General features: G+C 42.1%; 1 protein-coding gene and 1 long non-coding RNA gene across 2 annotated transcripts in view; both read left to right on the top strand.

The window, feature by feature from the left end:
- The window catches only part of LOC308236990, a 203,042-nt gene that overhangs the window by 123,391 nt on the left and 59,784 nt on the right, over positions 1–19,867 (top strand). The gene's annotated exons all lie outside the window — the stretch shown is intronic.
- LOC308237424 (T-cell activation inhibitor, mitochondrial-like) lies at positions 9,934–11,465 on the top strand (the record flags this gene model as incomplete). The annotated part of the gene is given in 2 exon segments (XM_080648093.1): positions 9,934–10,165; positions 10,168–11,465. Coding segments are annotated over 2 exon segments (1,530 nt in total).

The following is a 19,867-nucleotide window of genomic DNA, read 5'->3' as shown; positions in this document are numbered from 1 at the left end:
TTTACAATATCAAGAATGAATTTAGCCACAAGCCATCTCCAGGCTAGCTAGGGCTGTCAGCCCATCCTGAATCCCCCCCTCCCCTCCCCCTCCCAGCTTCTAGGCTGGTTAGTAAGGTCACAAAGGACTGTAAGTGATGGTGGATATTTATGACTACGGTTTATTATTTGTTTGTGTTTGTGTTTTTGGTCATAAACAGAGCAAAACCCAGAAAACAGACCCATGAAAGGGAACCTTTTCCTCTTTTGGCTCAGAGTGAGCCCTCAAGAGCGTATGATTATTGTGTGATAGCTACTGAGTGAGGCATTTTATTTTTATTTATTTATTTATTTTTTTAAATATATTTTATTGATTTTTTACAGAGAGGAAGGAAGAGGGATAGAGAGTTAGAAACATCGTTGAGAGAGAAACATCGATCAGCTGCCTCTTGCACACCCCCTACTGGAGATGTGCTCGCAACCAAGTTACATGCCCTTGACCGGAATCGAACCTGGGACCTTTCAGTTCACAGGCCGACGCTCTATCCACTGAGCCAAACCGGTTTTGGCTGAGTGAGGCATTTTAGATCACATTATTCCGGAGAGCATCACTTTGAGGAAGGCATTGTTCTCATGTTACGTATGAGGCCTTTGGAACTTACAGAGGTTGAGGACTGCGTCAGTGTCACACCTTGTAAGTGGTGAGGCCAAGATTCAAGCACAGATCTCTTTGATGATACATTTCACAGGTGCTTGTGGACTAGCGAAGACTGGGGGTCATCTTGGCTCCAGTGGGTTTTGATGGCTGACCGGTTCTGAGCAGGATGGAGTGGGGATGTAGTTACCACATTGGGTTCCATCATGAAGCTGAAGGCTCTGGATTGATTAGTTATTTCTTACCATACATCTCCTGGCCACAATTTCCAGCAAGGGATTTGAGTTCCTGGCTGAAGCAGAGCTGGAACTTCTGTAACTTACTGGCAGAGCATGAATTAGCTGCTCTATTGTTTGGCAATTGCCTTGAGCCCCTCATGTTCCCAAAAGAGAGAGTCCAGGTACAAAATTGAGTGAATATGAAGGTACAAATTGGAGGGAAAATGGATAGAGCTAATGGGACCTTTCTTTGGGTCATACCTTGAGCTGGCTCCTCACTCCTTTTCTCCTTCCCAAACAACCATCCTGTGCTCAATAAGCTTCATACACTTACTGAGGAGATTTGGTGGGCAGAGGATGAGGTGCTTACTGGATTAGTTGTTCTTCCTCTGTGCCCCTGAGATAGATAGAAGATAACTATTGGGCTACCTTCTGTATTGTAGATGTATAGTTGCCTCTCTGTTTCTCTGTGTGTGCTCCTTGGAAGCAAAGATTCTCTGTTAAATAAGGAAAGCTATAACAAGTTTGTGTATTATTACAGGGAGACAAATATGTCCATTAAAGGTGCTGTGATAGAAGTCTACACAGGAGTGCAAAAAAGAAAGGTGATCAGTTCCAAGTGGTAGATGGTGGCATGGAAAAGGTTCAAAGAGTAGATGATTTTTGAGATTTTTTAAAAATATATATATAGATGTTGGTTTGCTAGACAGGGGTAGGGCGTAGTTATTAGAAGCATTGCAAGTAGAAAAAAAATGTTGAGCAAAGATATGTGTCATGGTGGTGTGGATAGCATTGTGAATGACAGAGATGTGAGATGTGAGAAATTTTCTGTGACAAAAGCGTAAGTTGTAGGCAGAAGTCTGGTGAGAGAAGAGTCTAGAGAAGAAAATCTGTATGTCATACTAAGGAGTTTGAACTTTATCTCAAAGGCGATGGAGGTCTGTTAGAGGGTTTTAAACACAACCGTGAATGAAATAGAACTGCATTTTTGTTGTTATTAAGGAAGATCTCAGTTGATGATTGTGTTCACACATGTTTGACAGGGTCAAGATCAGAGTAGGCAAAGTGATTAAGGGAGAGGGACCAGTGGGGAGAATGTAGGAAAGCTGAGGATCAGAAAAAGCTTGGTTCACAGAAAAACAAACACACAAACATTCGAAGCAGAGAGACCACACCAGGATTTCCAAAGAGAACGGATTTGGTGCGGGAGCAGGGGGTTCGGAAGAGAGAAGAACGATACCCAAGAACTTAAAGAGAAAAGATGGTCAGACCCTAGGCATTGACTGGGCATCTGGGTGAGGAAGGGGGCTCGGTGACTCCCAGTTTGGCTTGGGTGCCTGGGTGCACAGTTATACCACTCACGACAATAACAGATGATAGAAGAAGCAGACTTGAAGGGAAGGTTGAACAGAGGAGTTTTGTACATATTGTTTGGTGGTGCTTGTGGAAGAGCAGATTGAGATGGCCCAATAGGCAGTGTACAATTTAAGAGTGAAGTTTTAAATAGAAATGAAAACATTGGCATCAGCAGCAAGACCAGTAGAAGTCCAGGGAGTGGAAGAGATCACCTAGGGGCAATCTCATTCAGTGTATTCTGAAATAAAAATAATACTTACAAATAAAACCCTGGAGTAGAAGGAGGTGTCAGTATTTAAGAAACAGGCAGGGGCAGAGGAGCCACAGAAGGAAGTTGGGGGCTTCTGATTGGGAAAGAGAGAGATAAAGCAGTGAGAAACTAGAGAGATTCAAAGTCAAACCTAAGACTAAAGGAATTTAAAGTTTACAAGACAACAAAGAGGGAGACATTGAAAACACAGCAGAGGTAAATGCTGTATCTGAAAAGAGAAGATGGAATTGGATGGAGAATAGATGAAGGAGTTGATCTTACAGTTAAGGGCACATGGTTCTTCCTGTAAAACTGGAGGAAAGGGGGTAAACTGGGGAGAGGATAAGAAGGACTCAGGAATTAGTTACAGATTCAAAGATGAAAATTATCACCTCTGTTAACCTAGCTTTTCTTAGTGTAAAGTAAGAGGCAAGTTCATTTGCTGAAAGAGAGGGATTGATGGTGGGAAAGGAATAAGAAAATTGATAAACATGTAGAATAGAAACTTTGGGAATTGGGATAAGCACCTGACCATGTATAAGCATAATGAAGGGGTTCAATGGAGACCCAAATTCCTTCAGGGAAAACATGTTTCTGACTGTCAGAAAAAGGACAGAAATTTCCAAAGTACATGAAATTGGCTAAATAAATTGTGAAACAAAATCCACACTCAATTTCAATGCAGTATGAAAATCTACAAAGTTTTTATATTGAAATAAAAAAAAAAATCAAAGCCAAGCAAGCTAAGCAATGGGATATGTTGGGACTGGAATCATTCGTGTCCAAAGATCAAAGATGAGAGAAACAGCTAGCGTGAACTGTGAATAAAAACCAACAGCTAGCTAACAAACAAATAAGAAAAATGTTCCAAGCCTAAGTCAACAGATTACACTGCAATGCTGGTAGCAAGGTAGGTTTGAAGACCATAACTTTGAGGTGACACAGATTTTAACGGTGTAGGCGTGCTTCACAGCTTAGCCATAGAGTGGTGTCAGATGATAGATGGCCAGTGAGACCTAAAGCAGAGGGTTGTTTTGTCCTCCGTAGCAGAAGGACAGAGCAGAGGGTCCTTCCCTGGAGAAGCAGCTGAGCACTAAGTGGAAGGCCAGTGTCCAATTAAGAAGAGCATTGGATCAAAAGCATCATCCTCCTTTTCCCAGTAAAACAGACAATGTTCTTGTCAGTCTAATCAAGACAAAAGGTTGTAAATTAAACATCAATTTAAAAACTCTTGGCAGTCTAGTAATTGAAGTATACTACCCTGATATCATTTAAAAATTTCTCTCTGAAACCAACCGCCAATAAAATAATAGCAGAAACATTCTTATTACAATTAAGAGCAAGATAAAGATGGCATCATAGTTATTCATGTCACACTATCCTGAAGTTAAAGTCAATGAAAAGGGGAAGAAAAGAGAAATAAGAAATATAATTATTGGAGAAGAAAGAAAATTATCATTATTTATAGACAATATGATCTTCTATCCAAAAAACTAATGAGAATACATTAAAAATTATTTGAGCTACTTAGGTTAGAAAGCAGATCAGTTACAAAATTAACTACATGCCAGAAGTTATCAATAAAAAAAAATGAAAAAAGTTCTGTCCACCAGAACAACATAATTTTAAATATCTAGGAATAAATAAAAGCTCTGTGGGAACTTCATGAAAAACATTTGGAAAATTTTACTCAGGGACACTTAAAAAGACTTGCTGCTGCTGTATTCATGAATGGTAAGATATAGGAGAATAAAAATATTGATAGTCCCCAGATAGATGTATTAATTTAATACGATTTATATACAAATCCCCAATTGTTTTTATGAGACTAGTTAAAATTATTACGACTTTACCTACACACATGAGCATATTCTCATTAAGAGCCAAGAAAAAAAAAAAACTGGAAAAGAATGAGAGGGAATTTGTACCAACAGAGAGCCAAAAATTATTATAAACATACATTTGTATATTCATAGTTAAATAGAGGTAGAAGCAGAAATAAACTCTAGTATAATGAAGGACTTAGACTATGGTAAAGTTGAAACTTAAATTGGTGGGTAAAAGAGTGATATGAAGCCAGGATAAATGGTTAACTATTAATGTCGCATCCTTTACTAGTCCAGTGCCAGGCTCCACTATCCCTCATCACCTACAGCCCAGCCTCCCCAGCCTCCAGGAGCCACACCAGTTCCAGCACCCAGGGCTGACTCAGCCGAGTCCATGGAGCCTAGACTTCCCTAGCAGCTGCCTGGAATGTTTGGCCAACACAACTCAGAAGCATGAGCCTTGACCATGAAAAGAAATGAGACAGAGCATTGACAGATCAGTTCCTCTCTCCTCATCCCTCCTCTGCTCCATTGCACTTGTGCATCGGGTCTGTCAGCCTCTCTGTTGACATCCGGCATGACTGACAATGGCTGGGTTTTCCTGTGAAGCTGTAGCCAGTCCAATGATGATGCACCACCTTTGATTTTCTTTCCTCCAGCCCTTCCTCATTTCCCCTTTGCTCTCACTCTTGATCCCCTGGGATTCCTCTTCCCAAAGCCCCTAACATGTAAGCTTTTCCTCATTATACTTCATACTAAAATACATCCTATCTATCTTAAACATGTATGTTTTTTTTGCTACTAGCCCTAGGTTATTACTACCCCTTCTGTTTTCCACTGCACCCTGCCCTTAGCTTTGTAAGTAGTCCTCCTAGATTTATTCAACATGTATGTTATTGAGATGCAGAAAATATTTCTAACTCAAGAATGTGAGGGATGGAAGGTCAAGGGACAGAGATAATTTGGGGTTATGAAAATGTTCTATATCTTGATAGTGGTGGATACATATATTTGTCAAAACTAATTGAATTGTACATTTTAAATGGATATAATTAATAATATGTAAATTATACATCAAAAAGTTAATACAAATTATTTTCTTTCTGTGTTTCTGGCTGGATGAGATCTACCCAGTCCTGATGACTCCTATGTTTATTGTCTCTTCTTCTACTTAATGTTGTATTGTCATAATAGACTTATAGACACAACTATAATTGCTTCTGTGTGAGAGAGAGAAAAATGAGAGAGGAGATGGAAAGGAGAGGAGAGGAGAGGAGAGGAGAGGAGAGGAGAGGAGAGGAGAGGAGAGGAGAGGAGAGGAGAGGAGAGGAGAGGAGAGACAATGAGAAAGAAGAAATGGAAGATTCCAAAATGCTGGGGAATTTTTGGTGGAGAAATGTTCCAGAGGCATGGAATGTGGGTGGATGCATGGATCTTGGAGAGGAATAGGGATAGAACGCTGAGAAATTTAAGGTGGACACATGAGAATCTGAGTAGCCATGTCCAATGACCTCAAGTGTTTTGCAAATATAAAATGTCATCTTCTGAGAGAGGGCCCTGATGGGCTGGCAGGTGAGGAGAGTAGGGCTCATATAGAAGTCAACAAGAAACAAATAAAGGGTTTAATTAACATAGGGGAGCATCAGGGATGAGCAGAAAATTCAGACCAAGAGAAACCCCCTCTGTTCTCTCAGTGGATTCTCAGACCTCATCTTCCCCTGTGCTGGGCATGAAGGACAGCACACTGCTGACCATTGAGTATCATCCCCACCTCATTCCTCATCCAAACCTCACAAGTGTTTGGCAACCATCTAGACTTCCAATGTGGAGAAATTAGGAAACAGAGGTGCCTCCGCCATGATTATTGATAGATCTTTGTCTGGTTTTCTTGCGCATTGGTGAATCTGATCTCTTTCTAGCTGATGGAGGCATGATACTCGAGATGTGGATTTCTTTCCAACAAGCAACATCCTCAGGCTTCCCTTGCTAAAAGGATCACACTATTTTGCATATAATATGTCCATTAAAGAGCCTTTGTTCTTTGCCTGCTTAGGGAAAATGTAGTCCTACTAAGGAGAATCCTGTGTGCCTACTAAGTGGGTTGTGAGGTTGGAACTGTGGCTGAGAAGATCTGTGCCAAATAAGTATTATTATAATGACTTTGGTCTGTCCCATCAGTCTTAGAAAACTGTACTGCAGCAGACATGACTTTCTTCCAGAGGCAGACTGCTAGAGGCATGACATAATGATGCCATGATTAAGCTGACCCAGCCCTCACCGGAGGGTCAGGAGGTCCAATTCACAGGTTCTTGTAACTACTGTAAAATGACACATCAACACAGCATTAGGGGGCGAGGCATCAGTTTTGAAATGTATTGTTAAAAATACTTTCAATGAAAACAAAAGCTTGGATCTTTGGACCCTCTATAAACCGGGCAATTGATTGATTATAAATGGGGTACACTTCGATGTTTTAATTTGGAGTTTCAGGATTTAAAATTATTACATCAGTATTGAGCCTACAGAAAGCTCCCCCTCCTCACCTTCTCTTTACTTCTATTTTCTAAAACTAGGCAGAACATTTATATATGATATTGCTAAGTCATTCTTCCCATATATTAATAACTGACCTCTATGTGATCAGTTGCGCACTTGATTAACTTAACTGTCAAGAAAGCAAAGAAGAGCACCCTTACTATTTTGGTCATGGTGGTGGAAGAACTAAAAAAAAAAAAAAAAGATTTCAGGAGAGAATAATTATTAGCAAGCTAATTAATTAAGGTTTGCTTATATTTTTACTTTCAAGGCATTTATTGGTCTGGATTAAAATATTTTATTTTAATTGTCTGGAATAAAAAAATTTATTTGAGATATTAGGGCCCACACAGAGATAGTGGGGCAATCAAGTGAGACACGGTGTGTTAGGAGGGAGTGTGAAGTCCTGCAGAGTTGGCTGCTCTCTGTCCTTTTTTATTTTTCCCTAGCTAAGAATAAGATTAAATATTCCAAAATACTAGGATCACCAGGTGGAGAGAAATAAGGGCCCCTACAGGCATAGAATCCAAGATACACAGGGAGAAATTGGGCTTGGAACATTCGGTTCTGAGGGTTTTATGTACGTTACATATAATCCTCACTACAACTCTTCGGAGTAGATATTATTATTGTCCCTGTTTTTCAGATGAGGAAACTGAGGGATGAAGTAATATGTGCAGATTCACAGAACTAGTGAGTGGGAGAACAGGGATTTTCATCCCTATCACATGGGCTGAAATTCTTGAATGTATAATTATGTAATGGTTATATCAAAAGTCATTGGTATAGTGTTCTTCATATAATAGATGTTTAATAAATGCCACGTGTGTTCGATAGTACTGATTTTTTTTTAATTTTATAGTGAGACAAAGCCAGCTGATGTCTATAGATTTTAAGGTCTCAAACCAATAGCAAACACTTAAACAGAGAGTAACAAACATGCTTTCTGTTCCTTCCTGCTATAGTCAATGTGGTTGGTATAGGACCCTATCCTGCAAACCAAACTTCCATCCACGTGCGTGGTGGGGAATGCCATGCAGGTGAGGTAGAGAGGAAGAGGAGACTGCTCTCATCGATCAAGTCGAAATGGAACTTCAGTGATTGGTTTGCCCTCACAATTTAAAAACAACCAGTGAAATCCATCATTTTGGAGGAGAAATGTGGGATTCAAATTTCTTAGAAAAAACAACCGAAACACTTGACCGACAGACTCCAGTCAATGCTTGCAAAATGAAGAAAGGATCTCTAACTGGTAACTTATTTTCTTGCAGACCCTAAGCTCCCAGCTATTTTATTAAATGAGTTTAATGTAAGGACCAACTCTAAGGCTAGGCCCATTAATTTTCCTGTCTTAGGGGGAAGAGTGAGATGGTGGAGGGCGGTGTTGGGTGGAGGTCGGTAAGATGCACACCTGACCTCATACTTTTTCCTTTCTTCAGCATCTTACTGGACTAATCTCTAAACAATCATACTTAGTGGTGTATTTGCTCAAGGGCCTCTAGGAAATGCATGTCCTTCCTCTATTCACATAATATTGAGAAATGTTTTAGCCATTCTCTTATTTGAATTTGATACCTCATATACCATCATTACATCAAGAAGTTCTGCAGTATTTAAGTGGACTAAAATTTTTCTTTTTAGCATTTTTGTCTTTTGCTTGTAACTTTGGGGAGAACGTATCAGGACTTAGATAGTTAATAAAAGCAAACTAAAGCAAATAATCACCTTCTAGTACTTCTTGCAGCATATTCTAATTTTTTAATGGAGAAAATGCATTCTTAAATTAAATATGCATAATAAGAAATACTAATAATAAGAATAAAGTGGAATATGTGAGAATGAATCTAGTGTTGTAAGCAAAATGCATTTGATTTGCTAAGGATAAAAGCTGGCTTGAATCAGTAAGAATCAGTACAAAAAAAGAAAAGCCTCATAATGTTCATAAATTATCCATAATTGTATGGATTTTAAATATAAAAGTTGGCAGTGGAAAAAGCTAAAAGCCATTAGGAGAGACACTATTGTGCAATGCACTAGGAACGGCAAGTCACAATCTTATGAAAAAAAAAAAAAAACACACACAAAAAAAAACAAAACCCTAGCTAGAGTTTTCTAAAATTTTTATATCCATACTTGAGACTTATCTTGATGTTTACTACAATGCACGCATTGTTCACATGCCATGGCCTAATGCATATATGAATCATATTTGAAAAGAGCTACTAATTAACATGAATAGTCTTCTTCCGTGAAGGTCGTTTATTGCAAAGTTTTTTTTTACCCCCCTTTTTTTCCTAGCTGAATATTGCTAAAGGAGTCCTCCACAGCCATTAGTTTAAGAGACTAGTCTGTTTTCTCCCTGACATTGGGTCATAGTTTTAGAGTCGTTTTTTCCTGCCAAGAAGCCATAAAAAAAAAAAAAAAATTAAAAGCAAGAGAGAAGAGAAAATAACCATTTTCTTGTTGAGCAGTATAGCCACTTATTACTTTTTATTCTGTCATCAACTTCATCCTCTCATCAACTTCTTAGAGTATTTAAGAATTATTTAGCTAAATTGTTAGACTTTATTTCAAATAGGATCGATCAGGAGTTTCTCATTGAAAACTGGGTTGACCAGTACTTGTCTAGAGTTCATGGAGATGGTCCCTGAAATGTTCTCCAGATAAGTACAACAGAAAGTTATTTTCTCAGAGTTTTAGAGACAGATGTCCAAGATCAAGGTACAGCAGGGTTCAGTTTCTGGTGAGGGCTCTCCTCCTGGCTTTCAGAGGGCTGTCTTTCTGCTGCATCTTCATGTGGCCTTCCTTGAGTGCATGTGTGTGGAAGGAGAGACCCCATCCTTATGATCTCATTCAACCTTAATTGCCTTCTAAAGGCCGTCTCCAAAGACAGGCAGTCACATTGGGGGTTAGGGCTTGAAAACATGAATTGGGGGGAGGGTGGGTTATAACTCAGTCTATAGCAACAAGACACTCTGTTTTGTATTCAAGATATTTCTTTATTGCCGATGGCCCAAGCGAGCAGAGCGTTCCCCGCTGAGATTTTAGGGGCGGGGTCTCGGAGAGTACTGTGGTTAATGGATGCCTGGAAGTTGACATACATATATATTCAGGAATGTTATATCGCTTCTCGGCCTTTTGGCTAAGACCAAGCACAGCAATGTTTTGCTTCCTGAGACCTGTGAGGAGGTTATGTCTGGAGAAGGTGTCTCCACACTGGTTTTTCTGCTCAAGAGCATTCTCGGGGGCTGAAGCAGTCAACGCCTTGAGGCCGTTCTGTTTTGTGGTGTATCCAGATTTCTTTGGACAGCACCCCAGAGAAAGGGAAGTCCATGAAAATTCTCTTCAGAGATTGTCTATGTAGAAAACCTTCAGAAACCAGGCTCCAAGTCTTTAAAACCAACTCAGCTCACCTTTTATGTAAGAGAAACAGACCAGAATTCCTCTGATGGTCAAGAACCCTTTAGTACTTTAGGATTTCGAGCAGTCAAGTTTACTTTGCACACCAGAGATCTGCTAAGCACAGTATTATATATCCTCAACTCCTGCAGTTTATCAGTTGAACATGTCCAACGCTTGAATAGCAATGTGCGTCCCCCACCTCCCAAAGAGGCGAAGAGGGTGTCTGACAGGCCCATCAAATGGGACAAGTCTTATTACTCCTTTACTGGATTCAGGGACCCAGATGAAGACCTCGAGCATGTCTCGAAAATGGGAACAACCCTAACATCCTGGTTAGATAACAATGGGAAACGTGCTGTTAAGAAGCTGGAGAATTGTTTGCCACTTAGAAAAGAACTAGATCGTTTAAAAGATGAACTGTCTCATCAGTTGCAGCGCTCAGATATCAGGTGGCAGCGGAGCTGGGGCCTCACCCATCTCTGTAGCCAGCTGCATAGTTTAGGCCGCTTAGCACAGCAGAACTTGGAAACACTTAAAAATGCAAAAGGATGTACAGTAATATTTACAGACCGTTTTGAGATCAGTGCAGTGGGCCACGTGATGCTGGGAACAATGGATGTCCATCATCACTGGACGAAGCTTTTTGAAAGGTTACCAAGTTACCTTGACCTTCAGAGGAGGCTAATGCTCCTAGAAGACCAAATAAGCTACCTTCTGAGGGACATCCAGGTGGTTTATATTGAAGAGCTCCAGCCAGTGCTGACGCTGGACGAGTATTACTCTCTTCTCGACGTGTTCTATAAGAGGCTGTTGAAAAACAGAGTTCCTTTCCACCCGCAAAGTCTGCGTGGCTTACAGATGATCCTCACCAGTGACAGATATGCTCCAAGTTTGCATGAACTGGGGCATTTTAACATCCCCATGCCCTGCCACCCAGCCAACCTGCAGTGGTTCATTCTCACCAGAGCCCAGCAGGCGAGAGAGAACATGAAGAGGAAAGACGAGTTAAAGGTTATTGAAGATGAATTGATACAGGCTTCAACAAAGAAATTTTCCCTGGAAAAGTTCTATAAGGAGCCCAGCGTTTCTAGTAAGCAGATGGTGGATTGCTGTAAGAGACTTCCGGGGCAGTCGCTGCCTTACCTACAAGGGATGCACCTCTGCGTTTCACATTTTTACTCCATTATGCAAGATGGAGACCTCTGTATTCCTTGGAATTGGAAAAATGGAGACGCCATTAAGTGACACAAATCTGTATTATTTTTTAAAGAACTAAGAAAGAAGCTGTTAAATTAAACTTATTTAAGTCCACAATTTGCTATAACAGTATTATTTACCTACTATAAGAACAAAGTTTCTGATTGCTGCTTTGAACGTAGACTTATTCTTAAAAATTAATTTCTGCTGGGAAACTTGTATGTAAAAAGGTTTTCACTCCCCATCTTATGGTGTTTCTTATCTGATTGGCAAGACTAGGTAAAAAGCTGTTGGGATGAAAGAACATATTTGTGGTATGTAAATGTTAAAGATATATATTTTTATATGAGTGAATGAGTAAATATGTAACCCAATTCAACATGCATCTTCACAGTCACATCCCATGTATCAGTACACACATGTATTTTGCAACCAGTGTGGACAGTTGATGTCCAAAACACAAGACTGATGGGTAGCAAAAGCTAGATAATGAAACTTTGCCAAACAGAAAGAATGGAAGGGGGAAATGAATATATGGTATTGAACATCTTCAGTGACAGAGAATTTAGTTTTAAACCTGTAAGTTTTCCTTCCCATTGCAATAGTGTAATTGTAGCATGAAGCCAACAGACTGAATTTTTCTGAATCATTTAATGAGGTGGCCATGGAAAACACTACACAGAAAAACTCTTGATTCCCAGCAAGTAGGGTCAAGGGTAACATGGTCCCAGTGAGGCAGGATTCTGTCACCCCTTGCTGTTCCCACCAGTGTTCGGAGCCAACCCTGGTCCATAGCTGTGTGGATGTCCCCGTGGTGACAACCAGCCCTGCCCAAGGGGCATGGTGTGGCCACTCTAGACACAGGGCTTCTCTCTCTGCAGCTACTTCTCTTAGGATATTTTTAACCAGTTCCAAAACCTCTTCATTGTTTCTCAAGAGGACAAAGTGAGTCCTATTTGGGACACCATTTTTGTGGCTCTTACTGCAGAAGAAATGAGAGGAATTTTTTTTCCACAGTGCATTACGAGGAAAAGGTGTTTAAAACCATTCTTGAAGTATGTTTTAAATTAATCTAAAACACTGGTTATTTAAACTTAAAATTCAAATGTGTATTCAAAAGAAATACTGTTTTGTAATTATTCCAGGGTGTGTGTGTCATCCCTTTTAACCTGTGCCTAAGACCTGTACTTACATTTTTTTTCTAATGTAACAAATGTTGTTTCCGGAGCCAAATGATGGGAGGTTACGTAAGAAAATGTATTGGAAAAATGGGTTTGGATTATACCTTTTGTAAAATCAGTAATATGTTTTGAATTGGACTTTGTCTTGAAATTAATTATTACATAATAAATATATATTAATCAGAAAAAAAACAAGGTATTTCTTTATTGAATATTCTCCTGGAGACTGCCATGTTGTAGGGGGTATTAGAGAAGTGTACAAATGTCTATAACATGAAACAGGATGTAATACATGCTAAAGCAAGAGTCTACAGGACTGTCAGGGATGGAGTGGTCACATGTGCCAAATGACCAGGAGGGCCTTCTGAAGAAGAACCCCTTGCCCTGGGCATGGAGAAGGGGTAGGATTTTGGTGAGTGGCAGGGTGGAGAGGGGATTCGCAGTGTAAAGACTGGCATAAGAAAGGCAGTGGGAAAGGACCTGAGGATGAAAATGGTCAAGGAAGACAGGCTGGCTGGGTTGTCTGGAGCTCTCTGAAGCGGGGCAGTGATTGTACGAAGAACAGAGGGACTGAAATTCAAGGGACTTGTTGGGAAGGTGTTAGTGAGTCACTGACAACTCCCAGGGAGGTGCTGGTTATTTTATAAATCTTCTTTCACTGCTACTGAACACACGGCCTCAAACATGTTCACTGGAAAGGTCTGATTTTATCATTAAGAAACCGATCCTTCAAAATTGGACTATTCCCTCTCCAAATGGAATCTTGCCCCGACACAGAAACGGGTCCATAGCGATAAACCTGTTGGGGGTTGGGGAGGCAGTTGGGGAAGGAAGTGAAGAGGCTCTGAATGAAGGCGTTTCTTTGAATGAATAGCAGCAAGGATGTGGCAGTAGTGTTTTCCTGTTTGGGAAGTTTAATGCTTCATGCTTTGCTTGGCTGTCAGAACGCTTCATGTTTTTATTTGTGAGCGTACATGGTGATCATCCTTAAGACAAAAATCTGACAGCAGGTCCCTCGATGCCCTTGTTCAGAGCAGATGCTGCAATCAGAGCTGGGCCTCCAACGCTCACCTCTGAGATGCTGTAAATTGCACGAAGAAGCATCTCTCCTACCCTGTTCGTGTCTCACATACAACTTATTAAGGTAATGTTGGAGGAAAGAACTTGAAATAGACACACTTAATAGATTTGTAGATCCCTAAGAGCCATCATCTGCATCAATGCAATTACTCACAGCTCATGTGACAATCAAAATATATGGACTCAACAGGGGAATCAGAAAGTGATGCACACACTTAGTTCATTGACGTGGAACAGCTGTGTGGATCATCGTGTTCAGAAAAACTGAAACATTACTTTTTGTGTTGGGGGACCATAGAGAAGTGATAGAAGCAAAGAGGGACAGCCCAGAAAAAAAATGTCTTCACTTTAAAAATAGTAGAGCTCAGTGGATTATGTATTCTGAGATGAGAAAAGATGTTTTTCTCTTAGTAGAAAATGAACTTCTCTTGTCCCACTTCTCATGAAGGCGTGACCTTCTCTGCAGCATACCTGATGTGGGCCATCTCAGCTCTCCTGACCTCTTCCACAGGCTGAAGTTTGTACATTCCAACTTGTTCTTTGGGCTCTGTCGGACAGAACCGAAGTCTGGATGGCAGGATGAAATTGAATAAACAGCCACACTGACTCCAGGGACAGTTTTTTTTATGCAAACATCTGTTTCTTGAATTTGGCCATGGTCGGCCTATGGGAAGAGGTAATTTCAATTGGTGAAATAAGATCACAAAGGTGCTGCCTCATTCTTTTTCTTTTTCCTGTCTCAGGGAGTATAAAGCCTGTCTCCCTCCAGCATTACAGAGAGAGAAAGCTCTTTCCAAGTTTCCTCTGACACTGGGTTCATGCCCAATTCTGGTTTAGGTGAGATCATGTGCATGCTTTCTTTGGTAGTTTGCTGGACTACAGATGCAACGTTCTTTGAAAGGAACTCCATGCACGCATATGAAAATATGAACTTAGAGTACAGACGAGTAAAGCAATCAACAAATATTTGCAAATCAGCATTGGGCAACATATTTGAGTGTATGCAGAAGTGTGGAGCCATAAATTCTTGCACGTAGGAAGCTTCAAGTTTTAGTAGGAAATTGAAGTGATAAAGAACAATCAAAGACAGCCTATGATTTGGTATTACATTTTGATGTATCATATTAATCTTTGAAGTTATTTGTAATAGGAGAAGACAAATAACCGAGCAGACCACCGAGGCTGGTGAAGTCTTTAAAAAGAAAGTTTGAATTAGGTGTGATCTAAGGTGTTGAGAAGCTCTGAGCAGGCAGAGCTGAAGCAGAAGCATTTCCAGTGGGGGACGTTGACATGCCAGCAATAACAGCTACTGTGTCAATTGACTGTCCCCTTGGTAAGAGCTGATTGTATGAGGCACTGTTATCCCCATTTACCAAAGGGGAGATGAAACTTGGTAACAGGTAAGTAAGCCCTCCAAGCCTCAATTAAGGAGAAGGTCAAATGATGGGAATTTCAGCTAATCAGGGCCACTCTGGGTGGTTTAGGACAGGGCTTACCTGCAATTATACAAACATATCTTACCTTTTTATTTTTAACTCATCCAAATCCTTAAAGAAAAGTTTAAAATCGAACTGTTTAGGGTTTTCATGAACTGTCAAAGCTTCTAAGTGGTCATTAGACTTAAAGGGAAATTTGCTAAGAGACAGAGTCTGCATATACCTGTGTATTTCACCTCACACAGCCAGGCCACACTCACATGGTCCTACAGCCGAGAAGGCGGATTATAATTCTTATCGGTTTTGCGCAATGGAAGGCAGACAACTCTACAACAGGGCCAGCTAAAGAGGATCTCTAAGTTTGCACGTCGTACAGTAATTGTGTTACTTTTGTTCATTTCAGGTCTTACTTTTTCTTATAGAAATTTTGAATTTGACTTGCTATAATGTCTAAGCAAAGTCCACAAGGTTTAGTTTCCAAGTAATTCAACTAATAGCACCCCATTCCACTCTTCAGCAAACAGCATTGTATTTAGTTAAAGCCAATGAAAGTGTTGTGTTTGTAGGTCAGAAACAGTTGCATACTGGCAATTTCATATTAACCGAATCTGCTGTTGCACACCCTGAGAATAAAGGGACGTATCCCACCACGCACAAATCCTGTTGAGCCAGGAGAAGCCATTCAGCTATAACTCATGCACATTTCCTATATGAAATAGAATCGTGTTAAAGAAATGAATATTATTCTTGCTCTAAATGATATTCTTTCTAAGGAGTTTCTACATCACTCTTTAAGCCAGGCCCAAGGTTTTATTTAGTCCTTCTCTTTAATAATTAGGTCTCAGAACTGTCATTACAATATGCTGATGGCAACATAGACCAGGAGGAGAGGAGCATTTAAGGTAGGAATTTGCTAACCTAGGGGATGTCTGCCACCCAGGGAAGTATAGAGAGGACAATTCAGTGTCCAGAAACACTGATCAGGTAGAAGAACCTTTATCCTAATTCTGAATAATGTTGGCCCCAAGGTATCTGAGCAGTTGCTTGGCCTTAAAGGTGTGGGTCAAATCCTATGAATTAAGTGGCTTTGGTTTTCATTCAGAAATCTTTCCAGGGGAGGCTGGTGTATGTGGTGAAATCTGGGGTTCCTGGCAGTGTAAATAAATAGAATTAAGGCTTCTTATTCCTAAAGTTGAAGTGTTTAGGTAGACACTTGACCCCAAGGTGAACCCAGCACAAGCAAGTAGGTTCACAGTTATACAAGCACCAGAATCTTTCTCAGCAGATTTGGGGCCCAGATAAATTTTGGTTGATTAAGAGACATGGAGGTGAGATCAGAGACCAAATAGATGGACTCAGAACATGAGCGAGTCGGTCAAGTTCAAATCTACTGGACATAGACAATTGCTTCCTGCATTTAGAAGCAAGAGGGCGGAACCTGCATGTGGAGACCATCAATAGATCTGGTTGTGAGGAGCTGGGGATGACAGTCACATAGGAAACCAGTTAGGGCTGACACTCTTGGCACATAGGAAACCAGTTAGGGCTGACACACTAAGACTCAGTTTTGAGCTGCACTTCGTCAACTTTTTATTATCTACCACTAGTGGCCCGGTGCACGAAATTCGTGCATGGGGGCGGGGGTAGGGTGTGGTGGGGGGAGGGTGTCCCTCAGCCCGGCCTGCACCCTCTCCAATCTGGGACCCCTCAGGGGATAACTGGCAGTCGGACATCCCTCTTACAATCCAGAACTGCTGGCTCCTAACCACTCGCCTGCCTGCCTGATTGTCCCTAACTTCTCCCCTGTTGGCTTGATTGCCCCTAACCACCTCTGCCTCCGCCCCATATCCGGGACCCAGGATTCCCTCCTCCAGCTGACCATAGGCATCCGGGATGCGGGCTTTCCTTCCTCTGGTCAGTCACAGGCGCCCAGGCCGGCTGCAGCACAGGGGATGGTGGGCAGGTGGCTTCGCCTGGGCTGCAGCCGCAAGTGCTGGCACCCGGGACCGCGAGGTGGGTGGCTTCTCCATCTCCTGGGCCATAGCCAGCCCCAGGTACTGGTGCCCGGGACTTCGGGGTGGGTGGCTTCTCCATCTACCAGGCTGTAGCCAGCCACAGGTGCTGGCACCTGGACCGCAGGCAGGCGGCTTCTCTGTCTTCCCTGGGATGCAGTGTGGGCGACTTCTCTGGCTGGCTGCAGCCTGGGATCATGGGGCAGGTGGCTTCTTCGTCTCCCAGGCTGCACCCATCCTCAGGCGCTGGGGCCTAGTTTCTCCATCTCCCCCAGGATGTGAGGCAGGCAGACGTGAGGCTTCTGCTGCTGTCTGCAGCCTGGGATCACAGGGCAGGCGGCTTCTTCATCTCCCGGGCTGCAGCCAGCCTCAGGCGCTGGCGCCCAACTTCTCTGACCCCCACAGGCCCGGAGTGGTGGCAGGGAGAGGGGCTGCCACCATGTTTTTAGGTTAATTTGCATACTCACTCTGATTGGCTGGTAGCATAGCAGAGTGAAGGTAATTTGCATGTTTCTCTTTTATTAATGTAGATGTTCCATATTTAAAATTAGGTTCTTTACTTTCCTTAATTCTTATAAAAATGTCATGAGGGTAGTTTACGATTTCAGTCTTAGAGATGAGAAAACAGAGAATATAATAATTTATCAAGATAAACTATTGGGATGATTATTTTATTGGAATAATCATTATTGGAACACAAACCCACACATCTTTGTGCTTCCCTAGGAGAAGGTGTATTCATTTCCTATTGCTGCTGTAACAAACTACCACAAAAATAGTGGCTTAAGACAACACACACTTGTTCTCTCGTAGATCTAGAGGCCAGAAGTCTAGAGTCAAGGTGCTGGCAAGGCTGGTTCCTTCTGCAGACTGAAGGGGAGAATTCGTTACCTGGTCTTTTTCAACTTCCAGAGCCACCTGCATTCTGTGGTTGTGGCCCCTCCTTGCCTCACAACCTCTTGCTTCAGTTTTCACTTCTCCTCTGCTGATTCTAACCCTCCTGCCTCCCTCCTATGAGAACTCATGATTAGATGGGGCCCACCTAGATATCTTCTGGTCTGCAGATCCTTAACTTATCACATCTACAAATTCCCTTTTATGGTTTAAGATAACATATTCACAGGTTCTAGGGATGTGAAAGTAGACACTCAGGGAGAGGGAAGGCACTTTCCTGCCTACTACAGGAGGGAATGGAGGGGAATGCTGTGAACTGGAGAGGTGAAGGTGGCCAGACAGAAAGGAGAGTTTTGTTTTGTTTTGCTTTAATGTTTTTATTGATTTCAGATAGGAAGGGAGAGGGAGAGAGAGAGAGAAACATCAATGATGAGAGAGAATCATTGATCAGCTGCCTCCTGCACGTCCCACACTGGGGATTGAGCCCGCAACCCAGGCCTGTGCCCAAACTGTGACCTCCTGGTTGATAGGTTCATGCTCAACCCCTGAGCCACACTGGCGAGGCCAGAACGGAGCATTTAACTTTCTCCGAGGCTGGTGCGGAGCAGGGACAGGGAGCGGAGACAGGTGTCCCTCAGCCTGCAGGAAGTTCAGTGGAGGGTGGCGGCAGCAGGCTGGTCCTCAGTGGGGAAGGACCTCCGGCAGAGGGATCTCTGAGCTGCCTGGAGCAGCAGGGACCACAGACAGATGGCAGGACCAGCTTTAGCGGCAGCATCTTAAAGCTGAAGAAAAAAAACAACCATCAAGGTGATGACCATCATGCAGAATTGCCTACCTCCTTCCCCTGGCTTTCTGGAAACGGATGCCAGCATTCTTGTATGATCTCCTGGAGTAGGGGAAAGGGTTCCCCTAAATACCTGAGATTGAATATCCAGTTGAGCTAACCAGTGGGGACTGAAAGATTAAATGTCAATTCAAGAGCTCTTCAGCCGAAACCGGTTTGGCTCAGTGGGTAGAGCGTCGGCCTGCGGACTGAAGGGTCCCAGGTTCGATTCCGGTCAAGGGCATGTACCTTGGTTGCGGGCACCTCCCCAGTGGGAGGTGTGCAGGAGGCAGCTGATCGATGTTTCTCTCTCATCGATGTTTCTAGCTCTCTATCCCTCTCCCTTCCTCTCTGTAAAATATCAATAAAAAATATATATTTAAAAAAAAAAGAGCTCTTCAGAGAATGTGACACTGGACCTTAGTATTGTGGTCTAAAGGTCGAACCTCCTGGAGTAATCAACGTTGGCCATGGCCATAGAAGGGAGAGGGGCAGGTGAGGACAGACAACAAAGACTTTTCTGCCAGCGTGCTCCGAGCAACCCCTGTAGATGTGAGTAAAGACATGAGCAAATGCAACTTGCTGGGGGTCTAAACCTAAACCAAACAACCCGCTAGTGCGTCAGGCTCTTTGGACGGCAGGCAGATATTATCTGAATCACAATAACCATCTTAATAAGTGTATCCGGCAGGGGGGATAAAAAAGGTGGTAGGGTATTCCCCAGAGGAAAATTAATTCCTTTTCATAATCCACCGTCGTTTATTTCACATATTCATGATCCGCCCGGTTTGGTGTTTTTTTTTTTCTTTATGACGAGCCATAAAAATGACAAAATACATTAGCCAAGTTCTTCGTTTCTGCTAACATGACCGTATTCAAAAATAATAACAGAGACTTGTATCAGCGACGCAAAAGATGCATGAAGTAAATGGGGCTTAATTTGTACACAAACTGTCAAGGCAGTTTTCCTCACGGCCTCCATCTTCTGAATTCATTAGTCTCTAATTACGGCCAGTGGGGACCA

Source organism: Plecotus auritus (assembly GCF_963455305.1).
Source record: "Plecotus auritus genome assembly, chromosome: 12".
NCBI classification, from domain to species: domain Eukaryota; kingdom Metazoa; phylum Chordata; class Mammalia; order Chiroptera; family Vespertilionidae; genus Plecotus; species Plecotus auritus.
This window is presented reverse-complemented; position numbering and strand designations above follow the sequence as displayed.